The following is a 26,104-nucleotide window of genomic DNA, read 5'->3' as shown; positions in this document are numbered from 1 at the left end:
AGAGCAATGAGTGTGAAATGATGTCAGAATAATTTTTCTTAGGTGAGAGCCATGTGGGAACGTCATCTCTGTCATGGGAGCAGCCCCATATATCCTGGTACAGAGGTGCATTTTTAAGCCAGAATAATAATGCCTTCAGTGCCAGAACTTAAATAGGCACACAGGGTGACTGCAGCTGTATACACAGACCTCTGAGAACATGTGAAAACAGACAAATAAGGCATGAAACAGTTGTAATTGCACAGGCACCTGTGCCTGTGGGGTCATGCTATCTGAAGCAATAACTTTGGTTACTGAAAGTTCATTTGAGCAAGGGCATAACTTACCCTCAGCCTTTGGTAAACATCTCATGGAGGGGAGGGTAGGTCAGGAGAAGCCATGGATGGATATTTTGTAGGGGTTGGCCCACAGCCCAAGGGCAAAATAGCATGTGGTTTCTCATGTGGGACCGCATTGCCACAAGATATGCTGGGCATTACAGAGTGTTTGGAGGTAGCAGTCACGCAGATGTAAGCGCATTTAAGGTCTTTATTGATTAGAACATTGGTATATATCCATTTTCCTCCTATTTTCGTTGCCTAAATTCTTGCTTAGAAAAAGTTGATAAGCAAGAATGTTCGTTGTTCACTTTGAACTACTAGCTCTATATCTTGGATTAATCAGTGCTTTGCTTTAAGGGGCGATGCACAATCATGGGTGATTAAGTGCACTAGCCAATATTATGCATATAAGCATCTCTGTTTCCAGGTGGAGATTAGCAGTGAAGATTTGGGCTTACCCAGTGAGTAAGAGATGTGTACGGCTTCCAAAACTGCTATTGCAGAACTGAGGGTGGAAGAATGGTGGAAAGGTGCTATCAGAAGTACTCAGCATGGATTCACCAAGGGGAAATCATGTCTGACTAATCTGATAGCCTTCTACGATGGCATGACTAGATGGATAGATGAGGGGAGGGCGGTAGATGTGGTCTACCTTGACTTAAGCAAGGCGTTTGACACGGTCTCCCACAGCATCCTCATAGGGAAGCTTAGGAAGTGTGGGTTAGATGAATGGACAGTGGGGTGGATTGAAAACTGGTTGAAAGATAGAGCTCAGAGGGTTGTGATTAGGGGCACAGAGTCTAGTTGGAGACCAGTGACGAGTGGTGTTCCCCAGGGGTCAGTACTGGGTCCAGTCCTGTTCAATATATTCATCAATGACCTGGATGAGGGGATAGAGTGCACCCTCAGCAAGTTTGCTGATGACACCAAGCTGGGTGGGGTGGCTGACACACCGGAAGGCTGTGCCACCATACAGAGAGACCTGGACAGGTTGGAGATCTGGGCAGAGAGAAACCTTATGAAGTTCAACAAGGGCAAGCGTAGGGTGCTGCACCTGGGGAGGAACAACCCCATGCACCAGTACAGGTTGGGTGCTGACCTGCTGGAGAGCAGCTCTGTGGAAAGAGACCTGGGAGTCCTGGTGGACAACAGGATGACCATGAGTCAGCAATGTGCCCTTGTGGCCAAGAAGGCCAATGGCATCCTGGGGTGCATCAAGAAGAGTGTCGCCAGCAGGTCAAGGGAGGTCATCCTCCCCCTCTACTCTGCCTTGGTGAGGCCGCACCTGGAGTGCTGTGTCCAGTTCTGGGCTCCCCGGTTCAAGAGGGACAGGGAACTGCTGGAAAGGGTGCAGCAGAGAGCTACAAAGATGATTAGGGGACTGGAACACCTCTCTTATGAGGAAAGGCTGAGGGATTTGGGTCTCTTCAGTCTGGAAAAAAGACGTCTGAGGGGTGACCTTATCAACACTTATAAATACTTAAAGGGTGGGTGTCAGGAGGATGGGGCCAGGCTCTTTTCAGTGGTGCCCGGGGACAGGACAAGAGGCAATGGGCACAAACTTGAACATAGGAAGTTCCACCTAAACATGAGGAGGAACTTCTTTACTTTGAGGGTGGCAGAGCACTGGAACAGGGTGCCCAGAGAGGTGGTGGAGTCTCCAACTCTGGAGACATTCAAAACCCACCTGGACGTGTTCCTGTGTAACCTGCTCTAGGTGACCCTGCTCTGGCAGGGGGGTTGGACTAGATGATCTCCAGAGGTCCCTTCCAACCCTATGATTCTATGATTCTATGAATAAGCTCACACTTTTTGTATGCACCTCTTAACTTGTGAACACTTACAGCACAATGAATAAATCTCCTCATGAAGGCTTCTGCTGGAGGGAAATAGACTAAAAGAGGAGAAACTGTTGGCTGTTTTTCTTCCCCTCCTTCCTCTGAAAGAATTTCAGTAGGAAGGTTAAGTAAATCCAAGCTGTCATCGTTCTCTTGGGAATAGCCTCATCCAGGACAAGCGGGTGAGAGGGGAGTTTAGTACTGATCAGTCATATTGCATGCGACTTCTGAGAGGCATTCTCCAGCTGAGTCCTTGAGAGATCGGCACAGTAGAAGAGACAGATGTACCAGCATCAAGATAAGCCTATTAGCCCTCCAAAGATTTTCGTTAAAAGTAATTTCCCATTTGAATTTGTCTTTGTCCTGTGTGTCCGATGTGTAACCCACTTCTCAGTGTTTGCTACGTGTCTCCTCTTGCACCCAGACTGTTGAATGTGAGCTCTGTAGCCTTCTGCTCGAGAGCCTGGTATAGCAGCTCCTGACTTCAGGTGGCAGCTGTCATGCACACCGAAAATCCCCTCCTCTCCCAGCGCCTTCTGTTAAGCATGTGGGAAAGCCTCACGCAGCAGCAGCAGAATTTGAATGCTTTTGAAAAATACATGATATATTGAAATGTAGGGTAGGCAAAGCAAGGCAGCGTTCCTCAAAAAAGAGATTTGTAAGGTGCTTTAAAACTTGGAGTATGTAGATGTTTTCTGTAAAGCACAATGGGCTATTAACCTTTCAGAAAAGGCTTTCCAGAGCTCAGTCAGTAACGAAGAAGTAAAAGGTCTGTTCCCCTAAACCTCCCAGAGACTGGAGTCAGGCCCTTTACCTGGTTAAAGTGTGTGCTCCTCTTCAGCCCCAAGCCTTGGTGGGCTCTTGTGTCTGCTACCCAACCTGTCACAGTGAAGGTGCAATAGGAAAGGTTTCCACTGCACTAATTAAATAAAACCTAGTGGCCCGTGAGTTACCAGTGATTCCAGCATTGAAGAAGTAGCTACAAATAAATAGGAAAAGATCCTCATACACGAGGCTTAGATGACAGCAGGAGACAACTTACTAACCCTTGGAGCAGGAAAGTGGAATCAAGTAACCATTATTTTTTTGCCATGTACTCCAAGACCCAAGCCGTTCTGGACAAAAGCAGGGACTAGTTCCTTACATCCACAGAAGGCATCAAAGTGAAGTTCTCAAGAAGTTGAACAAGGCCAAGTTCAAGGTCCTGTACCTGGGTCGGGGCAATCCCCAATATCAAGACAGGTTGGGGGGTGAATGGATTGAGAGTAGCCCTGCCGAGCAGGACTTGGGGATACTGGTGGATGAAAAATTAGATATGAGCCAGCAATGTGTGCTTGCAGCCCAGAAGGCCACTCGTATCTGGGGCTGCATCAAAAGAAGCATGGCCAGCAGGTTGAGGGAGGTGTTTCTGCCCCTCTACTCTGCTCTGGTGAGACCCCACCTGGAATATTGCATCCAGCTCTGGAGCTGACAGCACAGGAAAGATATGGACTTGTTGGAGTGGGTCCAGAGGAGGGCCACAAAAATGATCAGAGGGCTGGAGCACTCTCCTATAAGGACAGGCTGAGAGAGCCAGGGTTATTCTGCCTGGAGAAGAGAAGGCTCTGGGGACACCTCTTTGAGGTCTTTCAATATATAAAGGGGGCTTATCAGAAAGACAGAGAGAGACTTTTTATCAGGGCCTGTAATGACAGGCCAAGAGACAGTGGTTTTAAACTGAAAGAGGGGGGATTTAGATTGGATATAAGAAAGAAATTCTTTACTGTGAGGGTGGCGAGACACTGGAATAGGTTGCCCAGAGAAGTTGTGGATGCCCCATCCCTGGAAGTATTCAAGGCCAGGCTGGATGGGGCTTTGAGCAACCTGGTCTAGTGGGAGGTGTCCCTGCCCATGGCAGCAGAGTTGGACTAGGAGATCTGTGAAGGTTCCTTCCAACCCAGGGTGTTCTGTGATTCTAAAAAGGTAAAAGTGGTCTTGTCCCCCAATGGGCTCTGATTTCATAAGTATTTACCAACAATACTGCCTGAAAATATCCTTGGTACTTATTTCTTTCTCTGGTTCTTCTGGCAAAGCTGTTTGCACAGCTGTGCTGTGGGACAGAGCAGAAGAATGACCCAGCACAGAAACAGTGTCATGGGGTGATGTGTTTGGTTTTTAGCCAGCTCAGTTCCTCAACTGAGTCACAGAACAACCAAGCTGAGAGTTTTGCCAGTGCAGCGCAGGTCAGTACGTGCTGCAGCCTAAAGGCAGGAATGAGTGGATTTAGGGCCTCGAGAGATGAGAGGGGGAAGAAGGTATCTAGGAGGCAGGAATACCCTTAAGCTAGTGCTGCCATCAAAGATTATCCTGTGCAAACACAGCTGGAGTCGTGGTGAGGCAGGAGAAACAAAGCCAGCAAGGTCTGAGAGATGTTCATTCCAGTTTCTCACATAATTCTTGAATTCCTGCTCTGCCCGGGATCCCTACAGAGAAAACCTTAAAGGGCAGAACTCACACAGCTCTGCTAATAACACATCTGATGTGTGAAGTCATCCAGGATTCACATCTCTTGGCTTTTTTTTATTGTTCCCTGAAACGGAGTGCTAGATATGTTCTTGCTTTATTTGTACTGCTCTAGTGCTTCCACCTTTAACCAATGTTGGAAGGGTGCAGCAAAGCAGCAGATTGTGCTGGCTCGATGTCTCACTGCTTTGTTTTCAGGAGATGACTTTAACTGGTTAGCCTTCTCCATTCGGTCATATTGCTTCCAGTGCTGACCAGGATATTGCCTGGCAATATTTTATTACGCCTGATGATGCTGTACAAATTTTAAGCTGAACTTTTCTCTTCCACAGGATAAAAAATTTGTGGTTGGAAACAGACAATTTGAATTCGAAGCTCTTGTTGATGAATCAGATGAAGGAAAATTTTCATTCATGAGTAAAGAGGTAAATGCAAAAATATGATTCACCTACCAAATATAGTTCTTATAGTTCCAGTGTCCACATGTGTCCAGAAATATAGGGGTAATATTGGTTTCCTCAGAGAAGAAAGTCACCTCTTGTGGAGATTCTCCTTTGGCAGTAGCAGTCAAAGGCAGCAGCTTTGATTCAGAGCTCCTGGGGTCTCCCCTCAGCCCTCAATCCTTCTCCTTGATATCTTTATCTGTGCAATCCATGGATTCAGTAAACTGTTCCTGGAGGAATTCGGGACTGTTCCTTGTTTATTCTTCACTTTTTATGCAATCTGGTGAAATCAGTGAGGATAAAACATGAGAGTTTCAGAGCTTTCCCTCTCTGATTCATTATCTTTCCCATTTTACATCTGTAAAAATGGGAATGGCAACAGTATGTTGTTGTTTAACTACTGACTAGCTATGCTTCTTTCACTCTGGTTTATTTTACAGAGAAAGGAAATGGTATTCAAAAAAATAGTCTATTTACCAAGCCTAAAGTTGGAATCACAAATTTTATGCTGACTTTAACCTTTATGTCTTATAAGCTTACTAACAGAGCAGTTTTGAGAACTGATTAGCATTTATGCAGCATTTAAGCCTAGCACAAAGCATTTGCTTTATAAAGCCATTGTATTTTTCTTTGCTCTTTTTCTTTCCCTCCGGTTGTTATTGCTGCTGTCTTTCAACCTGAGCAGAAGCTCATGTCTTGGAGCATGTGAACCTTGTGCTTTGGCTATAACGAGGGGGTTGCACTGCAAAAGATGCAAGAGATTTCCCCTCCGTGTGGTGCGAGTCTGCCGTGCCCACAGAAGTAATGGGGCCAGATGGTGTGGGAAGGGAGAACTCAGCAGGGTCAGCAGCTATACTTACTGAATCTGAACAGTACCTTTGCTATTTGGATACTTATAATCAAATGTAAATTAAATTAATGTAAAGCGGGTATTCAGATATTGCTGTCCCTTGATACTTGAAAATTCCGATTGTGAAGAATTAGGTTCATTAAAACATTTTTCTGTAAGTGTATTTGGCCAAGATGAAAAAAAGACCATAAGGTTTGGGACAGTTTCTAAAACCTTCACAGCTCCAATAATTGAGTACCATAGAAAACACGTGAAATTAACCTTGCCAGATGAAGGTATAAATCTCTCTATTGTGTCATCTTTTCCAGTTCTCCTATAGTGCAAATGAAACCATACAACTTAACTTATCCATAAGAACAAGAACAGATAAGGTCAAGATTGACAGCAAACTGATGGGTAAGTAAGAAATACAGGATTAAAGGGAGGTTAATTACAGTAAACAGAAATCTGTTCCTTCATAATTTGGAGTCATGTGAATTAGAATGTTACCTTTGTAGGTTTTACTGGTTTAGGTGAAACAATTAAATCTGACAGATCAAAAGTTATTAATACTAAACTCATGAATTAAACATCAGTGTTGTATGTTTTAAAGGCCGTTTTAAATATGCTACCATTATTTTCAAGTTTGCTTTTGCTCTGAAGGGCGATCTTAATAGCGAAGCTTCAGAGTTCAGATGTACTTAAGTAGTTTGATTTATGTTTTTTCAGTGACCATTTCCCTTCCCAAATTAACTTCCCCCCTCCAATAGCAGAAAGGGGATCCTTCTCACTGCCACACGTATGGACTTCACCTGAGATCTCAACTTTCAGCTGGGTCTCAGCTCAGACAGGTTCTGCAGTCTTTACGTCTGCTGGCAATCAGCAACACACAGTGTGCTTTCAGCTGATTACTTTGTTCATTTATTTCTATGGCAACAAAAAGTATATTAAGTTTTATAGCACAAAGACTTGGTCTTCAATATGAATTGCTTATTTCTTTATTTTTATTGCTTTCAATGTACAACAATGAAGCAATTATGTCTGTGAGCCTGGTCCTGAGCTGTGGTGAGGAAGCTCCATCAAAATCGGTGGTGCAGGTGGTGGAGCTGGGACGTACCTTACGCTTCTTTGGACTGAACTTTAAGGAATAAACTTGCAAAAGCTGCGAGGCAACACACTTGTGATGAGTCAGTGTCAGGAAAACTAATACTGCCCCTGAGTAACGTCCCTTGCAGATTAAATCTTCAGACCATATTTTTCCATCCGTACAATATTTAAATTTCTTCCCTTTCTTGTTGGCAGCATAGCAGTACGTTTTAGAAGATTTTCCCTATGTCTCTGTGTGCAGTGTTGAAAGCACTTAAAAGAGGACCTGGCATGAATGATACAGGGAGGTTATATTACAGTCTCACACCGTCCTAATTTCCATTCCAAAGGAATGTGGTGTTTAAAACTGCAGAATTTTGACCAAATATTCCCAACATCTTTCTTCCCAGTCTCGGAAAAACATAGAAAAAAAGAAGTAGCTAAATTATTAAAGAAATGTTATAATTCAAATTGAAATATAGAACCCTTGCCAGAGGGGAACTGAAAAATTATCAACAAATGTCTCTTTTTATTATAAAAAGGATTTTTTAAATCCAAATTCTCTCCTACGTTTAAATTTCCTTGCCATATGAAATCTGGAGCGTAATGTTTTTCATGCATCTTGAAAAGAATTGGCTTTGGGTATACGGTTGCTGCTGAGAAGCACCTTTGAACCTGCCACTGAAAGAACCCTTTCTTTGTATAACACTTAGTGAATACTAAGTTACGATAGCGTTTTTACATCTCTAGCCATCAGGGGTTCTGAACAGTATGAAATCCCATATATCCCTTTTATCCTTTGTCCTTTTTATCAATGATTTCACAGCTGGTATCTCAAGGTGATGGATAAGAGTCTGAATCTAATGAGTGGCTTGCTGCTGGTACATTTAATGAGCTGATCAGTGAACAGGGGGAGTGTTTAATGCTTTAAGGCCGTAGCTTTCTCCGTTGCATTTATGCAATTGGATGTGAGGGACGTCAAGGCGTTGCAGCGCTGACATTGTTTACTGAAGGATGGGATGAAAATCCCTGACCAGCCGAGGCAGGGTAACAAAGTAATCCAGGAAACATGTTCCCATGTTGTATCAGGTAGCCATGGGGCGGCGTGGGTGGGAAATGCAGGGTTTAGGAAGGCAAGGGGAAGATTTGTTTAACAATATTGCCCACTCAAGTCCCTCTGCAGTAGCAGCCTTTCAGAGTGCTGGATTAAGAAAGCAATCTGGTTCCTGCGAAAGCAGTTTTCAGCGTAGACATGAGGAAACTTTTCCTTGCCGCTGTCTGCACCGTCTCTTCTGCTTATAAAAGCAAACAGCAGCATACCGCGGCTGTCAGTCTGGTGCTTTTCCCCAGCATTATGTTCACATCCAACATACGGAGCGAGTAGTTAACACGCAGATTGTTTAAAATATTGCTTGGGTTATATTTGTTGCTCAGTGACTTCTGCATTGATGTGCTCGGTATATGATGCTACTTCTGCTTTGTGCTCATCGATTCCTTGACAATTCAAGATAGGGGTTGAATCAAATGGATGCTCTTTCTCATCGATTCACTCTTACAAATGCCAGAGTCCCTGGGCTTTGCATACACCTCCAATGATGTCTCGACTGAGTTTGGGCTGGTAAAGCTACTTGAAATCAAGTGGATATTCTGATTAGATTTAAGAAGGGTCAAAACCAGCCTTCATCATTGCATTAACTCCTCAGTGTAAGGGAAAGAATAAAAATGTGTTATTCTACTAAAGACGAGCTGTGAAACTGAACGCCCAGGTTTTTCAATATGCATCGTTTAGAGAAAAACTGCCCTTATGTGGTTGTATGCTCTCATGCAAGTGGCAGAGAGACTGTAGTCAAGTTTTGGGCATCTGTAATATCGTTCATGCCTGGTAGGGGAATAATGGCACTGCTGAAAAATAATGGAAAACCAGCATTCTCATTTTACTTTTTCATTTCAGTAGGAATCTGACATGGTAGCCTCTTGGAATTGGATTTAAAAACTAGTGCTGCTGCTGTTATCTAGGAAGATATCAAGTGCATTGAAATGTTAGTCACTGGATGGTGCTTTTGCTGGTGTGCTTCCTAGAGTCCTGCTTCTCTGAGAATAAAAGCTTTCTTTAAATAGACATTTTTGATGGCCTTTACCATATGCAGTCTCAAAGGATTTATCATAGTCTCTCTTGCCCACATCTGGTCGCCTCTGTTTACTTCGCTTTGCTTCCTGCATCTTTAAGGATGAAACTCCTTTGAAAAAAACCCAGTGTCACGAAGGGTACCATTTCTTGAGACTTAATGAGCACATAAAACAGCTACTGGAAAGGGGAGATGTTGAGTCTCTCTCTTGTACCCCCCACTCCCATCTGTGAGCATGTTTAACTCTTGAAAGAGCACAGGAGGAAACCTCGATAGTTTTCTGCTGTTTTGGTAAATTAAGTTGATTTACAAGAAGACTCAACAAGTGCCAGAGCCTCGATGGCAGAGGGTAAGGCTATGTGGCCAGAAAAAAAGAGCAGGCAAAAATAGAGAGAAGCAGGGATGAAAGGAAGGAGCAGAAAAGGAGGGAGTAAGAAGTTCCCCTCTATGATAATTGGCTCACCTTCCCAGGGAAGCACAGCACCCACACGCCGCGTAATCTGTGCAACTTGCATGCTTTCCCTAGAGAAACACGTGGCATCTTTTCAGTCTGTTTTCTTCTGGGCTAGCTCTCCAGTGCATCTCCAAATGTTTTCTTCCAAGCCCAGGCTTTCCTTCTGGTGCTGAACCACCCAGCTATGTCTCCAGGCTTTGCATCTATTTGGGAAAATTAATTTTGTTCAGTGACTGTGCATCATGCTAGAGATTGATGGGGGCCAAAACATGGTTAGTGTCTGGGACAGTTGGTGCATGGTTCATCAGTAAGAGGGGCATGACTGTCAGACCTGATTTCTTGGCTCAGAAAAACTAGAATTAAACTCCACTACAGAAGGAATAAGGCGTACATCAGGACGGCAATTCAAGACAAAAGTGAAAACAAAGGCAAGAAAACAGAGAAGAGTGGAGAAACGAAGAGGTATTAACTTGAACAAAGGATAGCACTTCATTAAATGTTAACTTTCTTTTCGGTTCAGGCTTTAGCGATGATTGTGCAAAGGTCCAAATGCCCTGGAAACGGCCAACAAAGGCAGCTCTCTTCCTCTAAATACGCAGCTGGCAGCAGTCCCATGCCAGCTGATATCTGTCCCTACCAACAGCCATGCAGAGTTTATACCCTTCCACGTCTTTACTCCTGGTACACCAGGAGGACCTGTTTCTTTGGGCTACTCTTTGAGCACTTGTATAGGCAGGTTCATTGAGGACAGGCAAAGAAAGAACTTTGTACTTAAACATTTTCACAATGCCGGCATGACAAAAATGCGTTTGGGTTCTATTTGATAGTTTATTCATACTGCGCACATGGACAGATTTCGGGTTTTCCCATACAGGGAAAAATACAGTTTTCTCTCAGCATCATTCAGGGGTTTAGTGCAGAGCGTGTGTATTCTTCACACGACTCAACTGAGCAACGGGTAGGCTTTGTACATAGGGTTAGTTTTCCTTCCTTTAGTATACTGAATATCCTTAAAACAGAGGAAAATGTCTAAGTGCATTTACCGTTCATATTTCAGTGACTCTGTACAACTGCTCTTATGGACGAAGTGACTGCAGCTTATGCCTCGCGGCCCATCACGACTATAAGTGCGTCTGGTGTGAAGAAGATGGCAAACCCAGCAAGTGCGTTTATGAAAAACTCTGTCACGCTCCTCCCACCGACACGTGTCCTCATCCAGAAATCACTCGCGTAAGATTGCTTTTTTCTCACCCCACCAGTGTATTATTTTTCAGGAGAAAGCATCCAAGCAAGCTCATACTGAAAGGCAGTTTCTTTCCAAGGGTGTTAAGTAAGCCTCTGAAATAGCTGCAAGGAAATAATGCCAGTAGCGATGTGTGTGAGAGATTTGTAAAGACTCAAAATAAGAGACTGAATGGAGTCTTTGAGAGTCCTTGTTTTTCAAGCCCTGTCCTCTCTGTGCTAGAAGCCAGCCTAGCAGTGTAAGCTTAAATGTGGCACTTGGTTCTTGGGAATTAACATGAATTTTTCTTCTCTCTGAAGTCCTGAAATAAGTCTGTTAGAGAGGTTCACTGCTCCTGGAACTACAAGCAGTTAGCAGGCTCATTAACAGGCTTCAAACTAGACTTTTAAATAGTATTTAATAAGGGAGCAGGTTGTTTCTGCACTACCATGTGTTTTGCAGGTGTCAGTGATATTTTCCAGTCCACACCGGAATCAAACCCAAGGCAGCAGAAGTCGAATGTAAGAAGTCAGAGAGGCCAAATGTGCACCCCTGACTTACTCTGCGGTTGGAGTATTCACCCAGGGTGAGGGAAGAGTGTTGTCCACCTTGGTGGACCAGTAGCCAAAGCAAGAAGTGGTAAATCCTTGTCCTTTTCAGCTACAAGCCAAATGCTGTTTTTCTGGGCATAATTGCCAAGAAAAGAGTGATATGTACTTCCACTGGGCATATCCAAATTGCTGCAACAGTGATATCAGTACTTTGAAACTCAGACACGGCGTTTGATGAGAACATATCCCAAGCTGTCACAAAATGTGGTAACTGTGTGACAGAGACCGAGAGCTGTAACAGGGATGTTTCACTCAAATAAGACAGAACTCTGTAATTCCAAATCCTATGGCTCAAACTGGTAGAGATGCTGAATATCCTGAGGCTGCGCAGTTCGAGGTGCGGTGTGGGTACAGGCAGACCAGCAGATGCTGGACGAGGTTGGCCATGATGGTGTGTCTAAGAAGAAATGGCAGGTAAACAGTTGAAGTCTGCCAAGGAAAGCAAATACCCTGAAATCTCAACAGAAAGTGTGGCGAAGAATACTTGTGTGATAGCTGTTCCCAGATAATGATGATTTAAGTAGGAAGGAAAAGGAAAATTAAGAAAAATAAAAGTGTTTTCACCTGGGATACTGTTTGTAAGTGATTGTGGATTAAATACTGGATACTGAAATGTTTGGTTTTTTCAAAGCCTTTGTTAGCTTCAGATTTGGGCAAAATATTTGGAAACATTTGCACAAACCGTTGAGTCATTTTTCAGCTAGTTGATTTGTGGGTTGAGCGCAAAGGGATGGTCAGTGGGCAGAAGTTTTAGGAAGTTGAACCAGTGGAAGAGCAGAGCGAGTGATTCTGCTGGGCAGCAGGCAGCACCAGCCATGTCTCTGTGCTCAGACTTGCTTAGATCTAAGAAACTGTGATTTTGATGGAGCAGACATTAAAGTCCGGAATTTCAGAAACTGTATATGTTTGGCTTCCAATTACTGCATTTGGGACTGTGCAACCTCCCTCTTCTTGATGGTAAACTTGCAGCCCTCCAAAGCTGAAGACCTGGAAAGGTCTTGCTGGAGGTGCTCCAAATAGGAAAGCAGGTTAGTCTCCCAGCAAATATTCAGAATTCAAATGCCTGCTCAGGCCATATTTCAACCTGAGAAGTCCACTGCAACAGCAGGATTTTCTCAGTCCTGATTTTAATTGCAAATTATTTAATTAGCATCAGCCCATGTACTGCAGCATCCTACCATTTGATGCAGTGTGGAAGATCAGGGGACTAGGGGAACTTTTGAAGACACTATGTGGGGCAGCACCGTGTGTTAGGAAGGTGCTCTGTTCTGATGTGAACCTAAAGGGAGAAAATCATGGCAAAAAAATGCTGGAAAAGCTCTGTGGAATGATTGCGAGAGGAGCCCCATCCATTGGCTTTTCAAAGTCACGGTGCTTTAGTGGAGGGAGCAAACTTAAAACAGAGTAAAGACGAGGCAAGAGTTTTGTACGTAACAGTCTGCCACAGGAGACACAAAATCCGCAGCTGATGAATACTGGTTCTGAGCTAGCAAATGATTAATTAACATTAAAAAGTTTCATAGCCTGTTTTTGTGGGGGTCCGACAAGAAACATCTTTTGCATTTCAAGTGCAGGTAAGTCAAAGTAGCTTTAAGTAATATGGAAGAGCAACATGGTCACTGCAGTATTTAATTTTGCTTTTTTTTTTCCTTTCCCTCCTGCAAACACAGATTGAGCCAAAAACTGGACCACTAAGTGGTGGAATTCTTTTGACCATAATGGGATCTAATTTGGGAATAAAAGCAGCAGATGTAAAAAATATAACAGTGGCAGATGAGGAATGTCTTTTCAAAGAGGAATTCTACTCTGTTTCCACAAGGTAATTGTTGGATATTTTTCACAAGATTTTAGAAGAAAAAAGGAACTTCTGTGCATTTTCAGGAGAAGATCTTCCTGTGGTTATACAGGATTATCAATAGAAGAAAGAACTGGTGCTATATACCTGCAATATTTCTGAGTCTACTTAAAATTGTTATAGATTCTAATACAGCAACAAATTTACAATAGCGTAGTAACATCCTGCTTCTGATTTTTTCCTTATTTTTTTGAAAAGCTTTCATAAACTATTACTGCAGATATCTCAAGGCTATTTATTTGTTTTGAAATTAAAGGCATCATAGGTGTGCATCTAGTCATTAAAATCTTTGCTAAATCTGAAGCACAGTGCAGCCAAGCACACAAGATTTACGGGAAAGTAGGCAAAGCAAGAGGAAGCTTACATCTTTTTGGTTTAGTCCAGCCACAAAGTTTCCTGGGGGCAGGGAGGGAGCCCGGAGCTTGGGTTCGGCTTTAGATGACTAAGTTTCATTGCAGAGCCAACAAGTCCATGGATGTTGAATTGCCTAAGCAGGTTGGTAGATGTTTTGTGGATTACTTGTCACACTCTTAAGCAGTGTCAAAAATTAAAACGAAGTGCCTAAATTCTTCTAGGTGGTGAGGTGTTTACTACAGATTATGTAGTAATCGAGCATCAACCTTGGCTTTCTTTCCCTTCAGATAAAGTGTAATACAGTGACATCTTGCTGTTTCTGTGGTGTGTTTTGAAAGGGATTTTGAAGATACCTAAGTGAGTTTTTAGCTTTTGAAAAATGTTTAGCTTTAGTCAGTTTGTGGATCAGGCATTTAGAAGCTTCCCAAGTCCCTAGGATTTAAAGATGTGTGTATAGCTGTATATCTCTTACTGCTTCCCAAATCCATTGCTGTCACTCGTGCGTTTACATGTGCATCACTGTCCACAAAATTCCCAACTCTTTTACGGTCATCTTTTCCCATTCCCTATTTTCAGTGTTTGCAAAAGCTGCACTGAATTGCAGCATAGCCTTACAAGAATTTCCCCAGCCTCCTGGCTTTTTCTAAAGCTTTTTGATATTTTTAAATACGTGGAAAGGAGCCAGAACTGAGATGACTGGTTCCTTGTATCATAGCAACATTACTGGTTTCCTAAGCTCTGCTAGTGTGGTAATGGGTGAGAACAAATGCAACTTGCATAATGTAATTTATCAACAAATTAAGGAGTTTTGAAGGATGTTCTCCATTAGGGAAGCCTTGAAAAAGAAGTTATTCAGAATCTCCAAATAGGTACCTATAATTTTCTGTCTTTTTCTTCCTCCATTCTTTTGTTTTATTATTACCTTCTTTTATTTAATTTAATAATAATAAAAAAAATAGTAAGTACCTGGTCTTGTTCCCCTGTCCTTCTGCAGTGAAAAGCTAGTCATTTTTAGGAGACAGTTGCTCCCATGGGCAGGAGAGCAGCGAGATTTAAGGCACTTAAGGCTGCTTTCTGGCTCTGCGGTGATTTAATTGTTGGCCTTTGAGAAGTGGTGTTCTCATTCTTTGTAGTTTTCCATTTGTAACGTGGGGGAAGGGAGGCAATGCCAACACTGGGGAGGGGAGGGAACTTTTCTCAATTAAAATCCCTGCTAACCACGTTACAGCATTCCCCCCACACACACACACCCCTGGCCCCGGCCCCCGACTGCTTTCCCTTGACATATGGTAGAAATTCCTCCAAAGGCACCGTTTCCTGTTTCTGCCTGACAAGAAGATACAACTTCCAAGAATACAGTAGAGAGATGATGAGGAACAGACTCAGGCAGCCGTACACATGCCAGGACATGCAAGAATTTAGAGAATTTTGTCCATTTGCCAGTACCCAGGCAGAAAAGTCTGGAGTGATCCGCAGAGGGACTTGACAATCCTTTTATTATAAGTCCCGATTTAAGTACATTATACCCAGTAATTTGGGGTGGTTGGTTTGTGGGTTTTTTTTCTATTTGAGTGGGCTTTTTTTAAGCAGTCGTGCATTGCTTAAGGAAGAATAGCAATAATCCTGGAGGTGAAGAGCAAAGGAAATGAGCAGTGATCCTCGGGGTGTGTCCTGTGTGAAAGCCCGCGCAGGCTGCAAACATTATATACGTCCTTATCTCACTGTATTATCAGCTCTCCATTAAGCATTTGTCCCAGTTTTCAAGCATGTCGAATCCTTATGGCATTTTCATGCTTGTGTTCTGTGGATCACCTGTTTGAAATAAAAAATTTAAACATCCAAGCTATCACTCAGCAGCAGCGTTAGTTAAGGCAGTGTTTTCTTGGACAGTATTCCTTGACCTCTGATTTTGCGTGGGCTACCTGAGGATTTATTTTCAGAGAACAGTAATTCCAAAGGTATTTTGATCGTCGGTGTGAAAATACAGCAGTTAAAAGCTGAAAGGTAGCAGGATGCACAACAAAAGTATTAGCGCTAAAATGCTCAAAGTTATAAGAAAGCTGATAGCCTGATTCTTACATCAAGGGCAGAGCATGTGGATCCTTTGGTTTTTTAACATCACCAGGTCCGGTGAAAACCTTGTGTAGGGTTGGAGAGGTTCATCTCTGACTTCTGGGCTGAATTTGAGTCTTCTGTAGAAGGCACCTCTACTAACAGGCTGCTAAAGTAGCTGCTACGTACAGTGCTCATGTTTCAGTTTTACCTTCCTTTAGATATAAAATATTCTCGGGTGATTTGCTGGGAATCTGACGCAGAGCTCAAGTACCTTGTGCAGGATAAAGCAAAGTTAGTGCTTTTGCTGGCAGTGTGTGTGGTAGCTCATATACATTGCATTGGTATTGCAGCTGTTACTTCTAATAGATTAAACTTACATTCTTTCTTGCTAGGATTGTATGTCAAGTTGGACCAATGAATGAACCAAAACAAGGTCAAATCGAAGTTAACATCAATGGAAAATTAGGTAGATCACCAAGTGAAGTGCAGTTTACATACCAGGTAAGTGCATTTTTTTCAGTGACCTGTTTTATACCTTGTGCATGACTTAAGTTAGAAGTTTACCTGTTAAGCACAGTCTCGCTTGTCTTTGTCTTGCAAACTTTGTTTCATCAATAGCACTATCATTCAAGTACGTTAGAAAACATTTAACTTGAGCATTTCTTTATACAAAAGGTGGACCGAAAAATCTATTCTGACCAATAGATCCAGAGCCTCAAAATAGGATGATGTTGTTTGCAACTCAAGTTAAAAAGATATAGAAGAAAATAAACTAATTGTCTTATTCAGTAGCGACACCATATCTCTTTAAGTGTCGCTATTGCATTAAAAAAAATCAGCACTGCAAAAAATTAGGTATTCTTTAGGCACAGTTAGTGCACTATTTTAATCACTGTGTTTAGTCTAGCCAGCGTTCTTAATTACAAGAATGGATGCAGAGCAGCTGAAGAATAAGTAATGAAGGTACATTAATTTTTTAATAATTTATTTCATTCAAAAATATGGCATGCAGAGCCACAGACAGCATGATGTGTGTTCATGTTACACATATGCTTTGTTTTCAGTGTCACTATGAAGGAGAATTTCATTTGTTTCTTACTTGCTTTACCCCAAATGTGGCCTCAGATTATAGCGGGTTTAGCCTGTGGTTTTAGCAGGAAGTAGCTTTGTCTCTATCTATGAGGTCTTCAAAATTTATAAGAGCCTGTGATAGTTGAGAAGTTTAAATAATCTCTGTCTTCATATTGATACTTAAAATTAGGTCTATAAATTTTAAATTTGTAAAACATAAAAAGTGGGTTAGGCTTTTATCTTCTCCCTTATTTAAACTTTTGTCTCATTAATTCTTGATATCTTCTAAGAAGGAAAGAAGTCAGCAGTAAGAGGTAGAATAAATCAAGAATGACATTCAACTGAGAAGAAGATAGTCTTGTTTTCACAAAACAGGGTAGAAGTGAGCTTTCCATGATTTCCAAGAAAATACCTCCTCTCCCTGGTGGTATCTCTGCAAAAACACACTTTTTGCTTGAAAATACCCTATGTTCTTTTGTGGAAATGTAAGTTGCAATTAAGTCTTTCTTCATAAATCTCATTCATTCTAACCAGAGAAGAAGAACGTAATCTCCCGTGTTTATGTGTTTGTAGTCTCTAGGACAGAGGCTATGACAGTAAACCCTACATGAGGTGAGATTTTGACATGAACCCATTTTGTTGGGTATGTTCTACCCCGGTTCTCCTAGGCTTCTCCTGTGCGTAAGGGTTCCCCCATGGTTTCCGTGAAAACCACATGAAGAAGCTGAGTGTGTTGAAATGTAATCTGGAGCCCCCGTGCAGGATTCAAAGCCTGTCTGTGAACTTGTGCTGGTGCGGTTCCCTGCTCAGCACAGCTGGGAGGCGAGATAAGCAGCCACTGCTTTTGGCTCCTTGATTGCCCATCGGTGAGGCACTAGGAGAAGCCACTGCACAGGTGTCATCCAGGTGGATGCCCAAACCACAACAATGGTTTCCTGCAAGTCCAGGACTTCCTCTGTGCCAGTATCTGCCTGCACTCAGGTTACTGAGCTATCAGATACCTAAGCTGACTGCCAATAAAGAGCATTTTTATTTACTGCAAAAATCTTGTCATGGGGACTCTGTATACAAAATACAAAGCAATGACAAGTAATACAGTTCATGCCTTAAAACTGGTGACATTGGTTTCTAGTTTCATTTTTCTCTATTCCATGAGAAAATGAAGCCAACTGTGGACTGCAGTAGGATTGAAGTCAGTACAGGGGCGTTGCACTCATGTGCACCTCTACAAGTGTGACACAAGCGCTTTTGGTGTGAGAACAGACAACCAGAGCAGACAGTCTCATCAGTTCAGTTGTCTTAAAAGCTACAATCTTGTTTTGCTGCTGTTTTCAGGCAGTTCTTTGGTGACTTCTTTCAGCAGACGTGTGAAATCTGTGCTTTGTTTAAAACCTCTTCTATTCAGTTTATACAAAGGAAAGAAAATATTCTTCTTTACAAGAACCTCCCTAAAATAAATTTTCTGTTATATACTTTTCCCTTTCTTTGGCACATTGGCTGCCCTCCTGCTGGTAATTATCACTGTTTTTACTGTGTGCTGTGATCACCCAAAGCACAACAGCTTTAGCACAAAAGCAGTGACCACTCTCAGTGTGCTGCGTGGCAGTGCAGGGCAGAAGCACACAAGCCGTGCCCAAGGAGACAGTGCAGCTGCTCAGCCTGATGTGTCTGTGTACACTAGAGTTGCATCCATGTTCCCCACGGTCTCAGCCTCATACGTGTGACTAGTGTCTACCACCAAAACCACAGTCAGTTTTCAAGGAGAATGGGTAGGAAAAGACATTTTTTATGATGAGTGTGGTGAGACACTGGAACGGGTTGCTCAGAGGCACTGTTGATGCCCCATCATTGGAAGTGTTCAAGGTCAGGTTGGACGTGGTTTTGAGCAACCTGATCTAGTGAAAGATGTCCCTGCCCATGGCAGGGGAGGTGGACTACATGATCTTTGAAGGTGCCTTCTAACCCAAACCATTCTCTCTGATAAGTACTATTACATTTGTCTGTTGTTGATACCCAGCCTGAATGATGAGGTGTATTTTTAAAGCTGGATCAATGAGGATCAATAGTCAGAACAACTTGGGGCTTAGACTTGTGCTTCTGCCCCAGCACGGCGCATTTCTGAGCCAAGGAATGCATGAGACCTCCGTTAAACGGGTCAAAAATCCAGTTAAAAGGGAAGCCACGGTTTCAGTTTAAAAATATTTCTGAACTCAAATGCCCTGGTCCACAAGAGTCTGTGCTGTGCAGTAAATACCTCGTCAAAACTTGCCACATAACAGGGGAAGAAAGCTCCCTTTCTCCCTACCTATCACAGTTTCTCTACCCAACGTGAGTTCTCGTCAAGTCCAGCCATTCCAGCAAAATTAAATTCTGGTAACCCAGTCCTCCTCCGCTGACATTTCTCTTGTTTCATTATAAGCAGGATCACGCAATAACCAGTCTCCTGCTTAGTGAAACAGAAATGAAGTGATGCTAAATTTTAATATCCAGCTATGTGGTACATCTGGAGCACTGACAGCTTGGCTGGTCTCTAAGCAGGTGGAGCAGTGGCATGGCTAAAGGCCAGTCCTGCTTTTTCGCTTGTTTTTAACTTTATCTGATTTGCTTGTTCCTATGGCAGTGAGAAGCACTGTCAAAGGAAGGGATGAAGCTTTTCCTAGGTATATGGCCCAGATTTGCTGATCCCATTGAAGCGTGATTCCTTTCTCAGAATACCTCGTCTGCAGACTCGAGCCACCAGAACGAGAGCTTGCAGCCAGTTCTGGCATCTCCAGCGTCTGTTTGCAAGAGTAATTCTGGGACTTTTAGGCTGTGCAGATTAAAAAAACTACATGGTTTCAGAAAACTCCAATAACTGTAAGATGATGAAATTAGCGGTAGGACCTTTCAAAATTGTAATGCATTTCTGAGGCGCTGGAGGTAGTTTCGGGACTTGCTTGGAAAAAATGACTTTGGTAAATTAGGAAGTTTCTTTATCTAAACAAGATGAGATGGATAACCAAAAAGAGGAAGAAAGGAGGATAAATTAGGGTCTGATCTGAAAACAAACATGAAGATGACTATTCACCATACTGGAAGTCTGAATGTGAACCTGAACAGCACAGTTACATATAACAGGGTGCACTCTTCCACCTTAATCTGCTCCCAACCTGACAGTTTCCTCTTACCTTCATCCATCCTCTGCTTTCCTGCTTGATGTTTGAAGCAATTGCTCTGGGAGCCCTCACCACTGCAGTGCCATTAGTGCCACGAGGCTTTTGTGAAGGGTTTTAGCTCACATCATAATTTTTCTCCGTGACTCTTTACCTCAACATGTGCATTTTACGCTGTAGTTGGGGGTTTTGGGTGGGGTTTTTTGGGGGGGTTGTTACATGCTAGTTGCCATTATGATTGATGCTGGTGAACCGCATATCCGCTGCAGCCTGGAATTGCTTCCAGAGAGGGGATCGTGGCTATTTTATTCTTGAGTCCTGGAGCACATCTTGTTTGTGTATCAGCCTGCGTGGGGGCCAGGAGAACTCCTGGGTAGTTGAGAGTTTTAGGGAAGTGGCCCTTCTTCATATGGATATTATTAGACTTAATTCTCTACCATCTGAGCTATGCACTTAAATATGAGTCCCACCATCCAGTGCTCGTGGTTCTGCTTGAAAGCTGCCAGTGAACACTGGCTGTATCATAGTGCAGACTTTCCGGTCATGCTTGCTTCCATTTCTCCATCAAACCTGTCAGCAAAGCTCTGTGGTCTTTTCAGAAAATCATGTGGTGTCTGCCTCACGATAAAAAGATGCTGCCTGCAGTCCAAAAAATTAGTTGTGTAAAATATCAACCCTTCGCATAAGCACCTCATCCACAGCAGACAGCACACAACATGCATCGCCAGGCAAATGCTCTTTCCCGGGCACCTGGAGTGGCTGGAAGCGTTTGATCGGCTCACATGGTGTGAGGTTTGGACGAAGCAGCCCCAGGAAGGCAGGACTGGGCTCGCTTCTCTGCTGTTGCAGAAATAACCCAGGAACCGAAGCCTGGCTTGTGCTGTGGATGCTGTGACGAGGCGAGCTGGTGGGTCAGGTCAGCCACTGTGGCGAACACCAGGCTGCCAAGAGCGCGCAATGGAAATTCTCTGGTTGAATATCCTGTGAGTGGGTGGCTTGTCTGAAGAAACAAGAAGCAGGCTCCCTTGAGTCTGAGAAAGGAGGGAAGTGGAGGGGGAAAGAGCAGTTCCTAATCACTTGCATACCCCATTCAGAAGCTTAATTTAGCTCCTGCGGTTACCTTTATAGTCCATGAAATGACATTTTGACCTCCAAGAAGGTGGCCGGTGTCTACAGCACTTTGTGGGCTATGCCTTCAGTGCCTTTAATTTTTGTGTGTGTTATATGCAAGTGTTGGCAGAATAATTTGGCTTTCAATGTGGTGCAGATAATTTTGGTAACAAATTAGTTGTTTCACAGACCGGCTTCGTGAGCCAGAACTTATTGCAGCTGGGACCAGGATAAGGAAAGGGAAAGGTTACTTGTGGAGGAAAGGATGGGTGAGATAAACACAGGCCAATAGTGTGCTCTGCACATTTGTGAAAATCTTATTCACGTGTGGGTGCAGTGTCATCGGGTCCTTGACACAGCATCCCTGTGCTCTGCTTGTGTGGAAGCACAAGAGTCCATTCCTACTTGTGAAGGTGTGCACTTGCATCAAAGGCAAACCCCCAGCCGGAGGTCACTGCCTACAGGAGCTGGCAGAAAGGAGCTTAGGTGGCTTTGCCATTTGCTGCCCATCATGTCCATTTGAACATATCCATCTGTTGCTGGCTTCCCCTTGTGCTGCAGCTGGCATCTCTCATGGCATCACGGGTATATACTCTGCCACCGTCCTCTTTTCCCTCCCCAGTTGTCTCTCTGCTTGTGGCCTGGCACATAGACTTCATGCCAAGGTTTCTTTGCATCTCCGTTAGGCTCCCATCCTCTGTTGCCTTCCAACTGTTCCTGAATTTCTGGCCCCTCTTGTGATCCACCAGTAGCGTCCTTGGTGGCTGGTTGTTTTTCTCTTTGATTTTCTGCATTAGTGAAGGATAAAGGGTAACCACTTTCATCTCGGTGGTGTAGTTCTTGGGCTAGAAACTGCCTACCACAGATGAATATTATAGTAGATAATACCCCTATTTATGGAGTCATGCCCAGGAATATAAAAAGTTGAGGGTGTACTTAGTGGGAGACGAGTGGAAAAGTAGAGAAATGGAAAAAGAAGACATGCAGAACCTAGGTGATGCTCCACAGGAGTGCACTCCTCTTGTTCTTGAATACTGTGCAAGGGACCAGAATTGAGTTGGCTGGACATGACAGTGTAAACCAGGAAAGCTGCAAAGCAAACAAACCCAGTGAAAAAGAACACAAATCAGCTCGCCAGATCCGATCCCAAATACAAGTTGGGTGAGTGAAAAAGAGACTGGAGGAATGGTTCTCTTTTGCACCTGCATATCTTTAATTGGAAAATTGCAAAAATTGGGAAAAAAAAAAAGAGAATAGCAGTAACCCCACTGATAGCCAGGTAAAAGCTGTGCTTTGCTTTGACACCAGCAGATCCCAGAGATCTAAAATGCTGTGAGCTCTCTGAAGCATTTTCAGCCTGTAAAAGCTATCTTTTACTAAAATTGTAATCAGAAACCTGAAGAAATAAGAGATCACCTTCCTAACTGTGCACAAAGACTAACTGCAAGTCATAAAATATTAAAGATGAAAAAGTTCATTCTAGATTAATAAACAGGATGAAAAATGGAAGAGCTGAAATGCAAATGCTCAGAGGGTCTGCAGTAGCTGTGTAAGAGCAGCAGTCATGTACACTGCTAATAAGTAAGTTCGCATCTAAATGTGATGATAAGTGGAACAGACACGGAGGTAATTTACCCTCTAGCACGCAGAAAGCATGAAACTACAATGAAAAATAAATCAGCATTTCTGTGGACAGATTTGTAAGTAGGAGGCAAAAGATACAAACAGAGCAAGCAAAGGGAAGACTTCTGGCTGCGATTAAGAAAACAGGACACTGGAAAATGGCCTGAGTGTGAAGTCATATACATACTTAGGCCAGTGCAAGCTCTTTTGCCAGTATTTTTCTTTTTTTCTAACCCATACCTCTGTGCTACCGAAGCACAGAGGTATGTGTGGTACCGAAGCACCCTCAGAGAACATACTGTTGCAAGACTATGACATTACTGTGAGGCAAAACCAAAAAATACCGTTTGTGAAGCTCAGGTCAGTCCCTGATGCAAAGATAAGGCAGTGGCACACAGGAACACGAGTGGCACATAATGGAATTCATTGGTATTACAAAGAGAATAAATGAATTTGCTAACAAACAAACAGCGCTATTTGAACGTTACATACCTCAAACAATGTACAAGGACTGAGAAATTGCCATTGTCTTACTGTTTCGAATTGGAGCAGATAACCACTGCTTTCAGGGAAACCATATCAATGGGATGGGCACGAACCACAGTCATAAAACAGAAGAGGTAACCTATTCGTAGTATCATTATCCATCCAGCAAAGCTGCCTAATGGTTATCAAAGCACTGGGAAAACTGCTTATCAGTTCAGGAGTGCTAACTCAGCAGTCAGTACAACATGGGAAGGTTGGGTTGCTGGTGGACTTTGAGACCTCTAGCTCAACATGGTTACACCTAAGTAGGATTTAAAGAAGATTTGTATGTAAGACACATAAAATGCTCATAATTCTCATGACTCGCAAGCTACAATCTGCTCGAACCTACAAGCAAGAAATCCTGTCAAGATCCAATTATTTTTTTCAGGATAAACCATGCAGTAGGGAGAAAGTTACACAGTTGACAAGTTGGGACTAGATGATCATTGTAGGTCCCTTCCAACTGAACTGTTCTGTTGGGTTCCAAACAGCACGGCTGTGGATGTGCATGTGTTTAACCAAACTGCAAATCCACTTCCTACATGACATGAGCATGAAAGCGTAAGGTGGTGGGGAGTCCCGGCGGTGGGAAGTCCCTCCGCTGAGAGGTGGCTTACCAGACGCAGCAGGAAACAGGCCACTGAACAACTGACAGACGTTGGAACAGGCAGTTTTTTAAACTAGACTATCAAGAAACCCGCATAACAATGTAAGCTGTTACTGCCGAAAAGATTTATGCTTAAACATCGAACTACCTGGAAGACACGAACAATATTTGCCTGGTGACAAAAGGAGAACTATAGATCACTGAACCCTGAAAGAACATTCCTCTATTTCGAGCAAAATAAGAAAAAGACTGAAATATATGTGAATTATGGTTTCCTACACTTTAAGGATTTATAAAACAAGGGTTAAATTAGTGTTTGCAGGGTTGTTTAAATTTTACTGTGTCCATGAGAAATGAAGTATTGCCAAGTCCTCACAAGGGCTGACGTTTTCCAGAAGAATTATTACAAGGCTGCTACAAATTCCATATAGGACACATAATCAAATGTTCTGCTTAACCTCATAATTGCACCGAGCGCTGCGGTGTGATGTTATAGTGGTGCGCTGCGCTGCAGTGTTATAGAAAGTGCGACTTCCCCCGGGCACCTTCTAACTGAGCGAACAAAGATCCCGAGGTGCAGAGGGCTGATAATGGAAGCAGGGTATTTATTATGACGGCAGGCGTGCTTCTGGTTCAGAGACTGAAATGAGAAAAGGGCAGACACAAGGAGAGAAGAAATCCATGCGGGGATTTTGAAAAGGTGGCATCACTGATCTCGCGGCACTTGAGGTCCGGGGTTTATCGGTGCTGTTTGTAAGGGCTGATCATTCAGTATTGCTCAGGGTTGAGTCCAAATTAAAGGGAGTTGCCTCTTGGTAAAAGCAGCATTTTTATTATCCCTCAAACAAAGTTTGCAGTGAAGGATTTACCCTTTGCCCCTCGTTTTCCTCTGCGAGGAGAAGGAATCTCATGCAGGGCTGTGGTAAGCGACGTAGAGCTGTGGGTTAGGTGCAGCTTTGATAGACTGCATAAGATAAGACTGTGTAAGATAAGACCTGGCAGTTTCCAAAGGTCTGAACCTCTGTGTCCCACTGGGCAGTGCCATGTCAGTTGTGGGACTTCTCCTTAGGTAACACGATTCTTGTTGAAGGCCTGTGCCACCACTGACAGTATTTTTTCAGATTATCTTGGCATTCAGCAAAATATCCTTCTCCTGCTGATCCTAGCTGCCTAATTGCAGTTTTGAAAAATGCTTTCCGGTTGAGCATTTGGATGAACCAATTTTTTTTTTTTCTGTATTGGAACTCTTAAGAAGACCGCTAGGTGGGCCCGATGCAGCTTTGCTCTTTGAGCCATCCATGAATATTTTAGAAGAGCACTAAAACTTGCTCGTAGCACATTGGTTTTGCAATAAAATTGTGATTTAAAATTGTTACAATTCTTGATGATTTATTTTAACTACTTATTTTTTCTGGCAGGTCCTTAAAAGGCAGAGAAAGGGGGAAAATGCGAAACAGAAAATAGCAAGTAAAAATTAATTGAATCATCTTCCTGACAAGTTTACAGTAACAAACAGTTACTATACGATGCTTTTCTTAGCAGTCATGCTGAAGAATTCCTCTGCACACAGAGCACAGTTCAGCTTCTCCTTATTAGATCATCTTTATGAGATGTCCACGTTATTTGGTCTCTGGAGAGCTCTTGGTATTTGCAAAATCACTTTAAATACGTTAAATACGAATACTTTGAATTAAGCTGTTTTAAAAGAGTCCTTTGAGGAGCTGCTGGAAGCCCAGCAATTAAAGAGAAAATAAGGGTTAAAACAAAACTATCCCACCTCCTCCTTAGCTGCTACCTGCCTGCGCTCCCAGAGTGGTTCTTGGCCTCGGTTTTCCATTCAGCCTGAAGTGAAGCTGAGATGTGCTGAGCCCGTGGTGGGGCTGTGAGTTGTGGGTGGCATGTTCTCCCATCCGGCGTAGCTGGGCTTTCACTTCCAGCATAGTCAGATTCTTGCTAAGAAAAATCAGTTTCTGGGGAAAATGGAACAGATATTTGTTTCACTTCCCCCTTGCTGCTGCGTTACTCGGAGATAACTTTGCTATTTGGTTACCTATCTATTCCTACGCCTGGGCAGGCAAACGTGGGCCACCACTAAAAGGTCCCCCACAGAAAATGGTGCTGGATGGTTCTGCTTCAAGTTCACGGCTCGCTCGGTATTGACTGGTTGGTAGCAACAGAGCCAGCTGACGCCCTGCCAAAGTTACCCATCAGATAGCCCAGCAGAGCTTTAACAGGGCAATTATTTCACATCTTTGCAGGAAGAAAGGAAGATGACTGTCTAGCAGAAGTTCTTAGCAAGCTTCCTTTCATTTTTTATG

General features: G+C 43.1%; 1 protein-coding gene across 8 annotated transcripts in view; it reads left to right on the top strand.

Moving 5' to 3' along the window:
- PLXNB2 (plexin B2) overlaps nucleotides 1-26,104 on the top strand; it is a 261,514-nt gene that overhangs the window by 198,582 nt on the left and 36,828 nt on the right. For all 8 annotated transcript variants that reach the window (XM_074592825.1, XM_074592361.1, XM_074592723.1 and 5 more), the window contains 5 exons: nucleotides 4,993-5,085; nucleotides 6,262-6,349; nucleotides 10,656-10,828; nucleotides 13,102-13,250; nucleotides 16,088-16,196. In XM_074592825.1, the coding sequence (XP_074448926.1) occupies nucleotides 4,993-5,085; nucleotides 6,262-6,349; nucleotides 10,656-10,828; nucleotides 13,102-13,250; nucleotides 16,088-16,196 (612 nt within the window). The remainder of the gene's footprint in view (nucleotides 1-4,992; nucleotides 5,086-6,261; nucleotides 6,350-10,655; nucleotides 10,829-13,101; nucleotides 13,251-16,087; nucleotides 16,197-26,104) is intronic.

This window comes from Larus michahellis, chromosome 1 (assembly GCF_964199755.1).
Source record: "Larus michahellis chromosome 1, bLarMic1.1, whole genome shotgun sequence".
In the NCBI taxonomy this organism is placed as follows: Eukaryota; Metazoa; Chordata; class Aves; order Charadriiformes; family Laridae; genus Larus; species Larus michahellis.
This window is presented reverse-complemented; position numbering and strand designations above follow the sequence as displayed.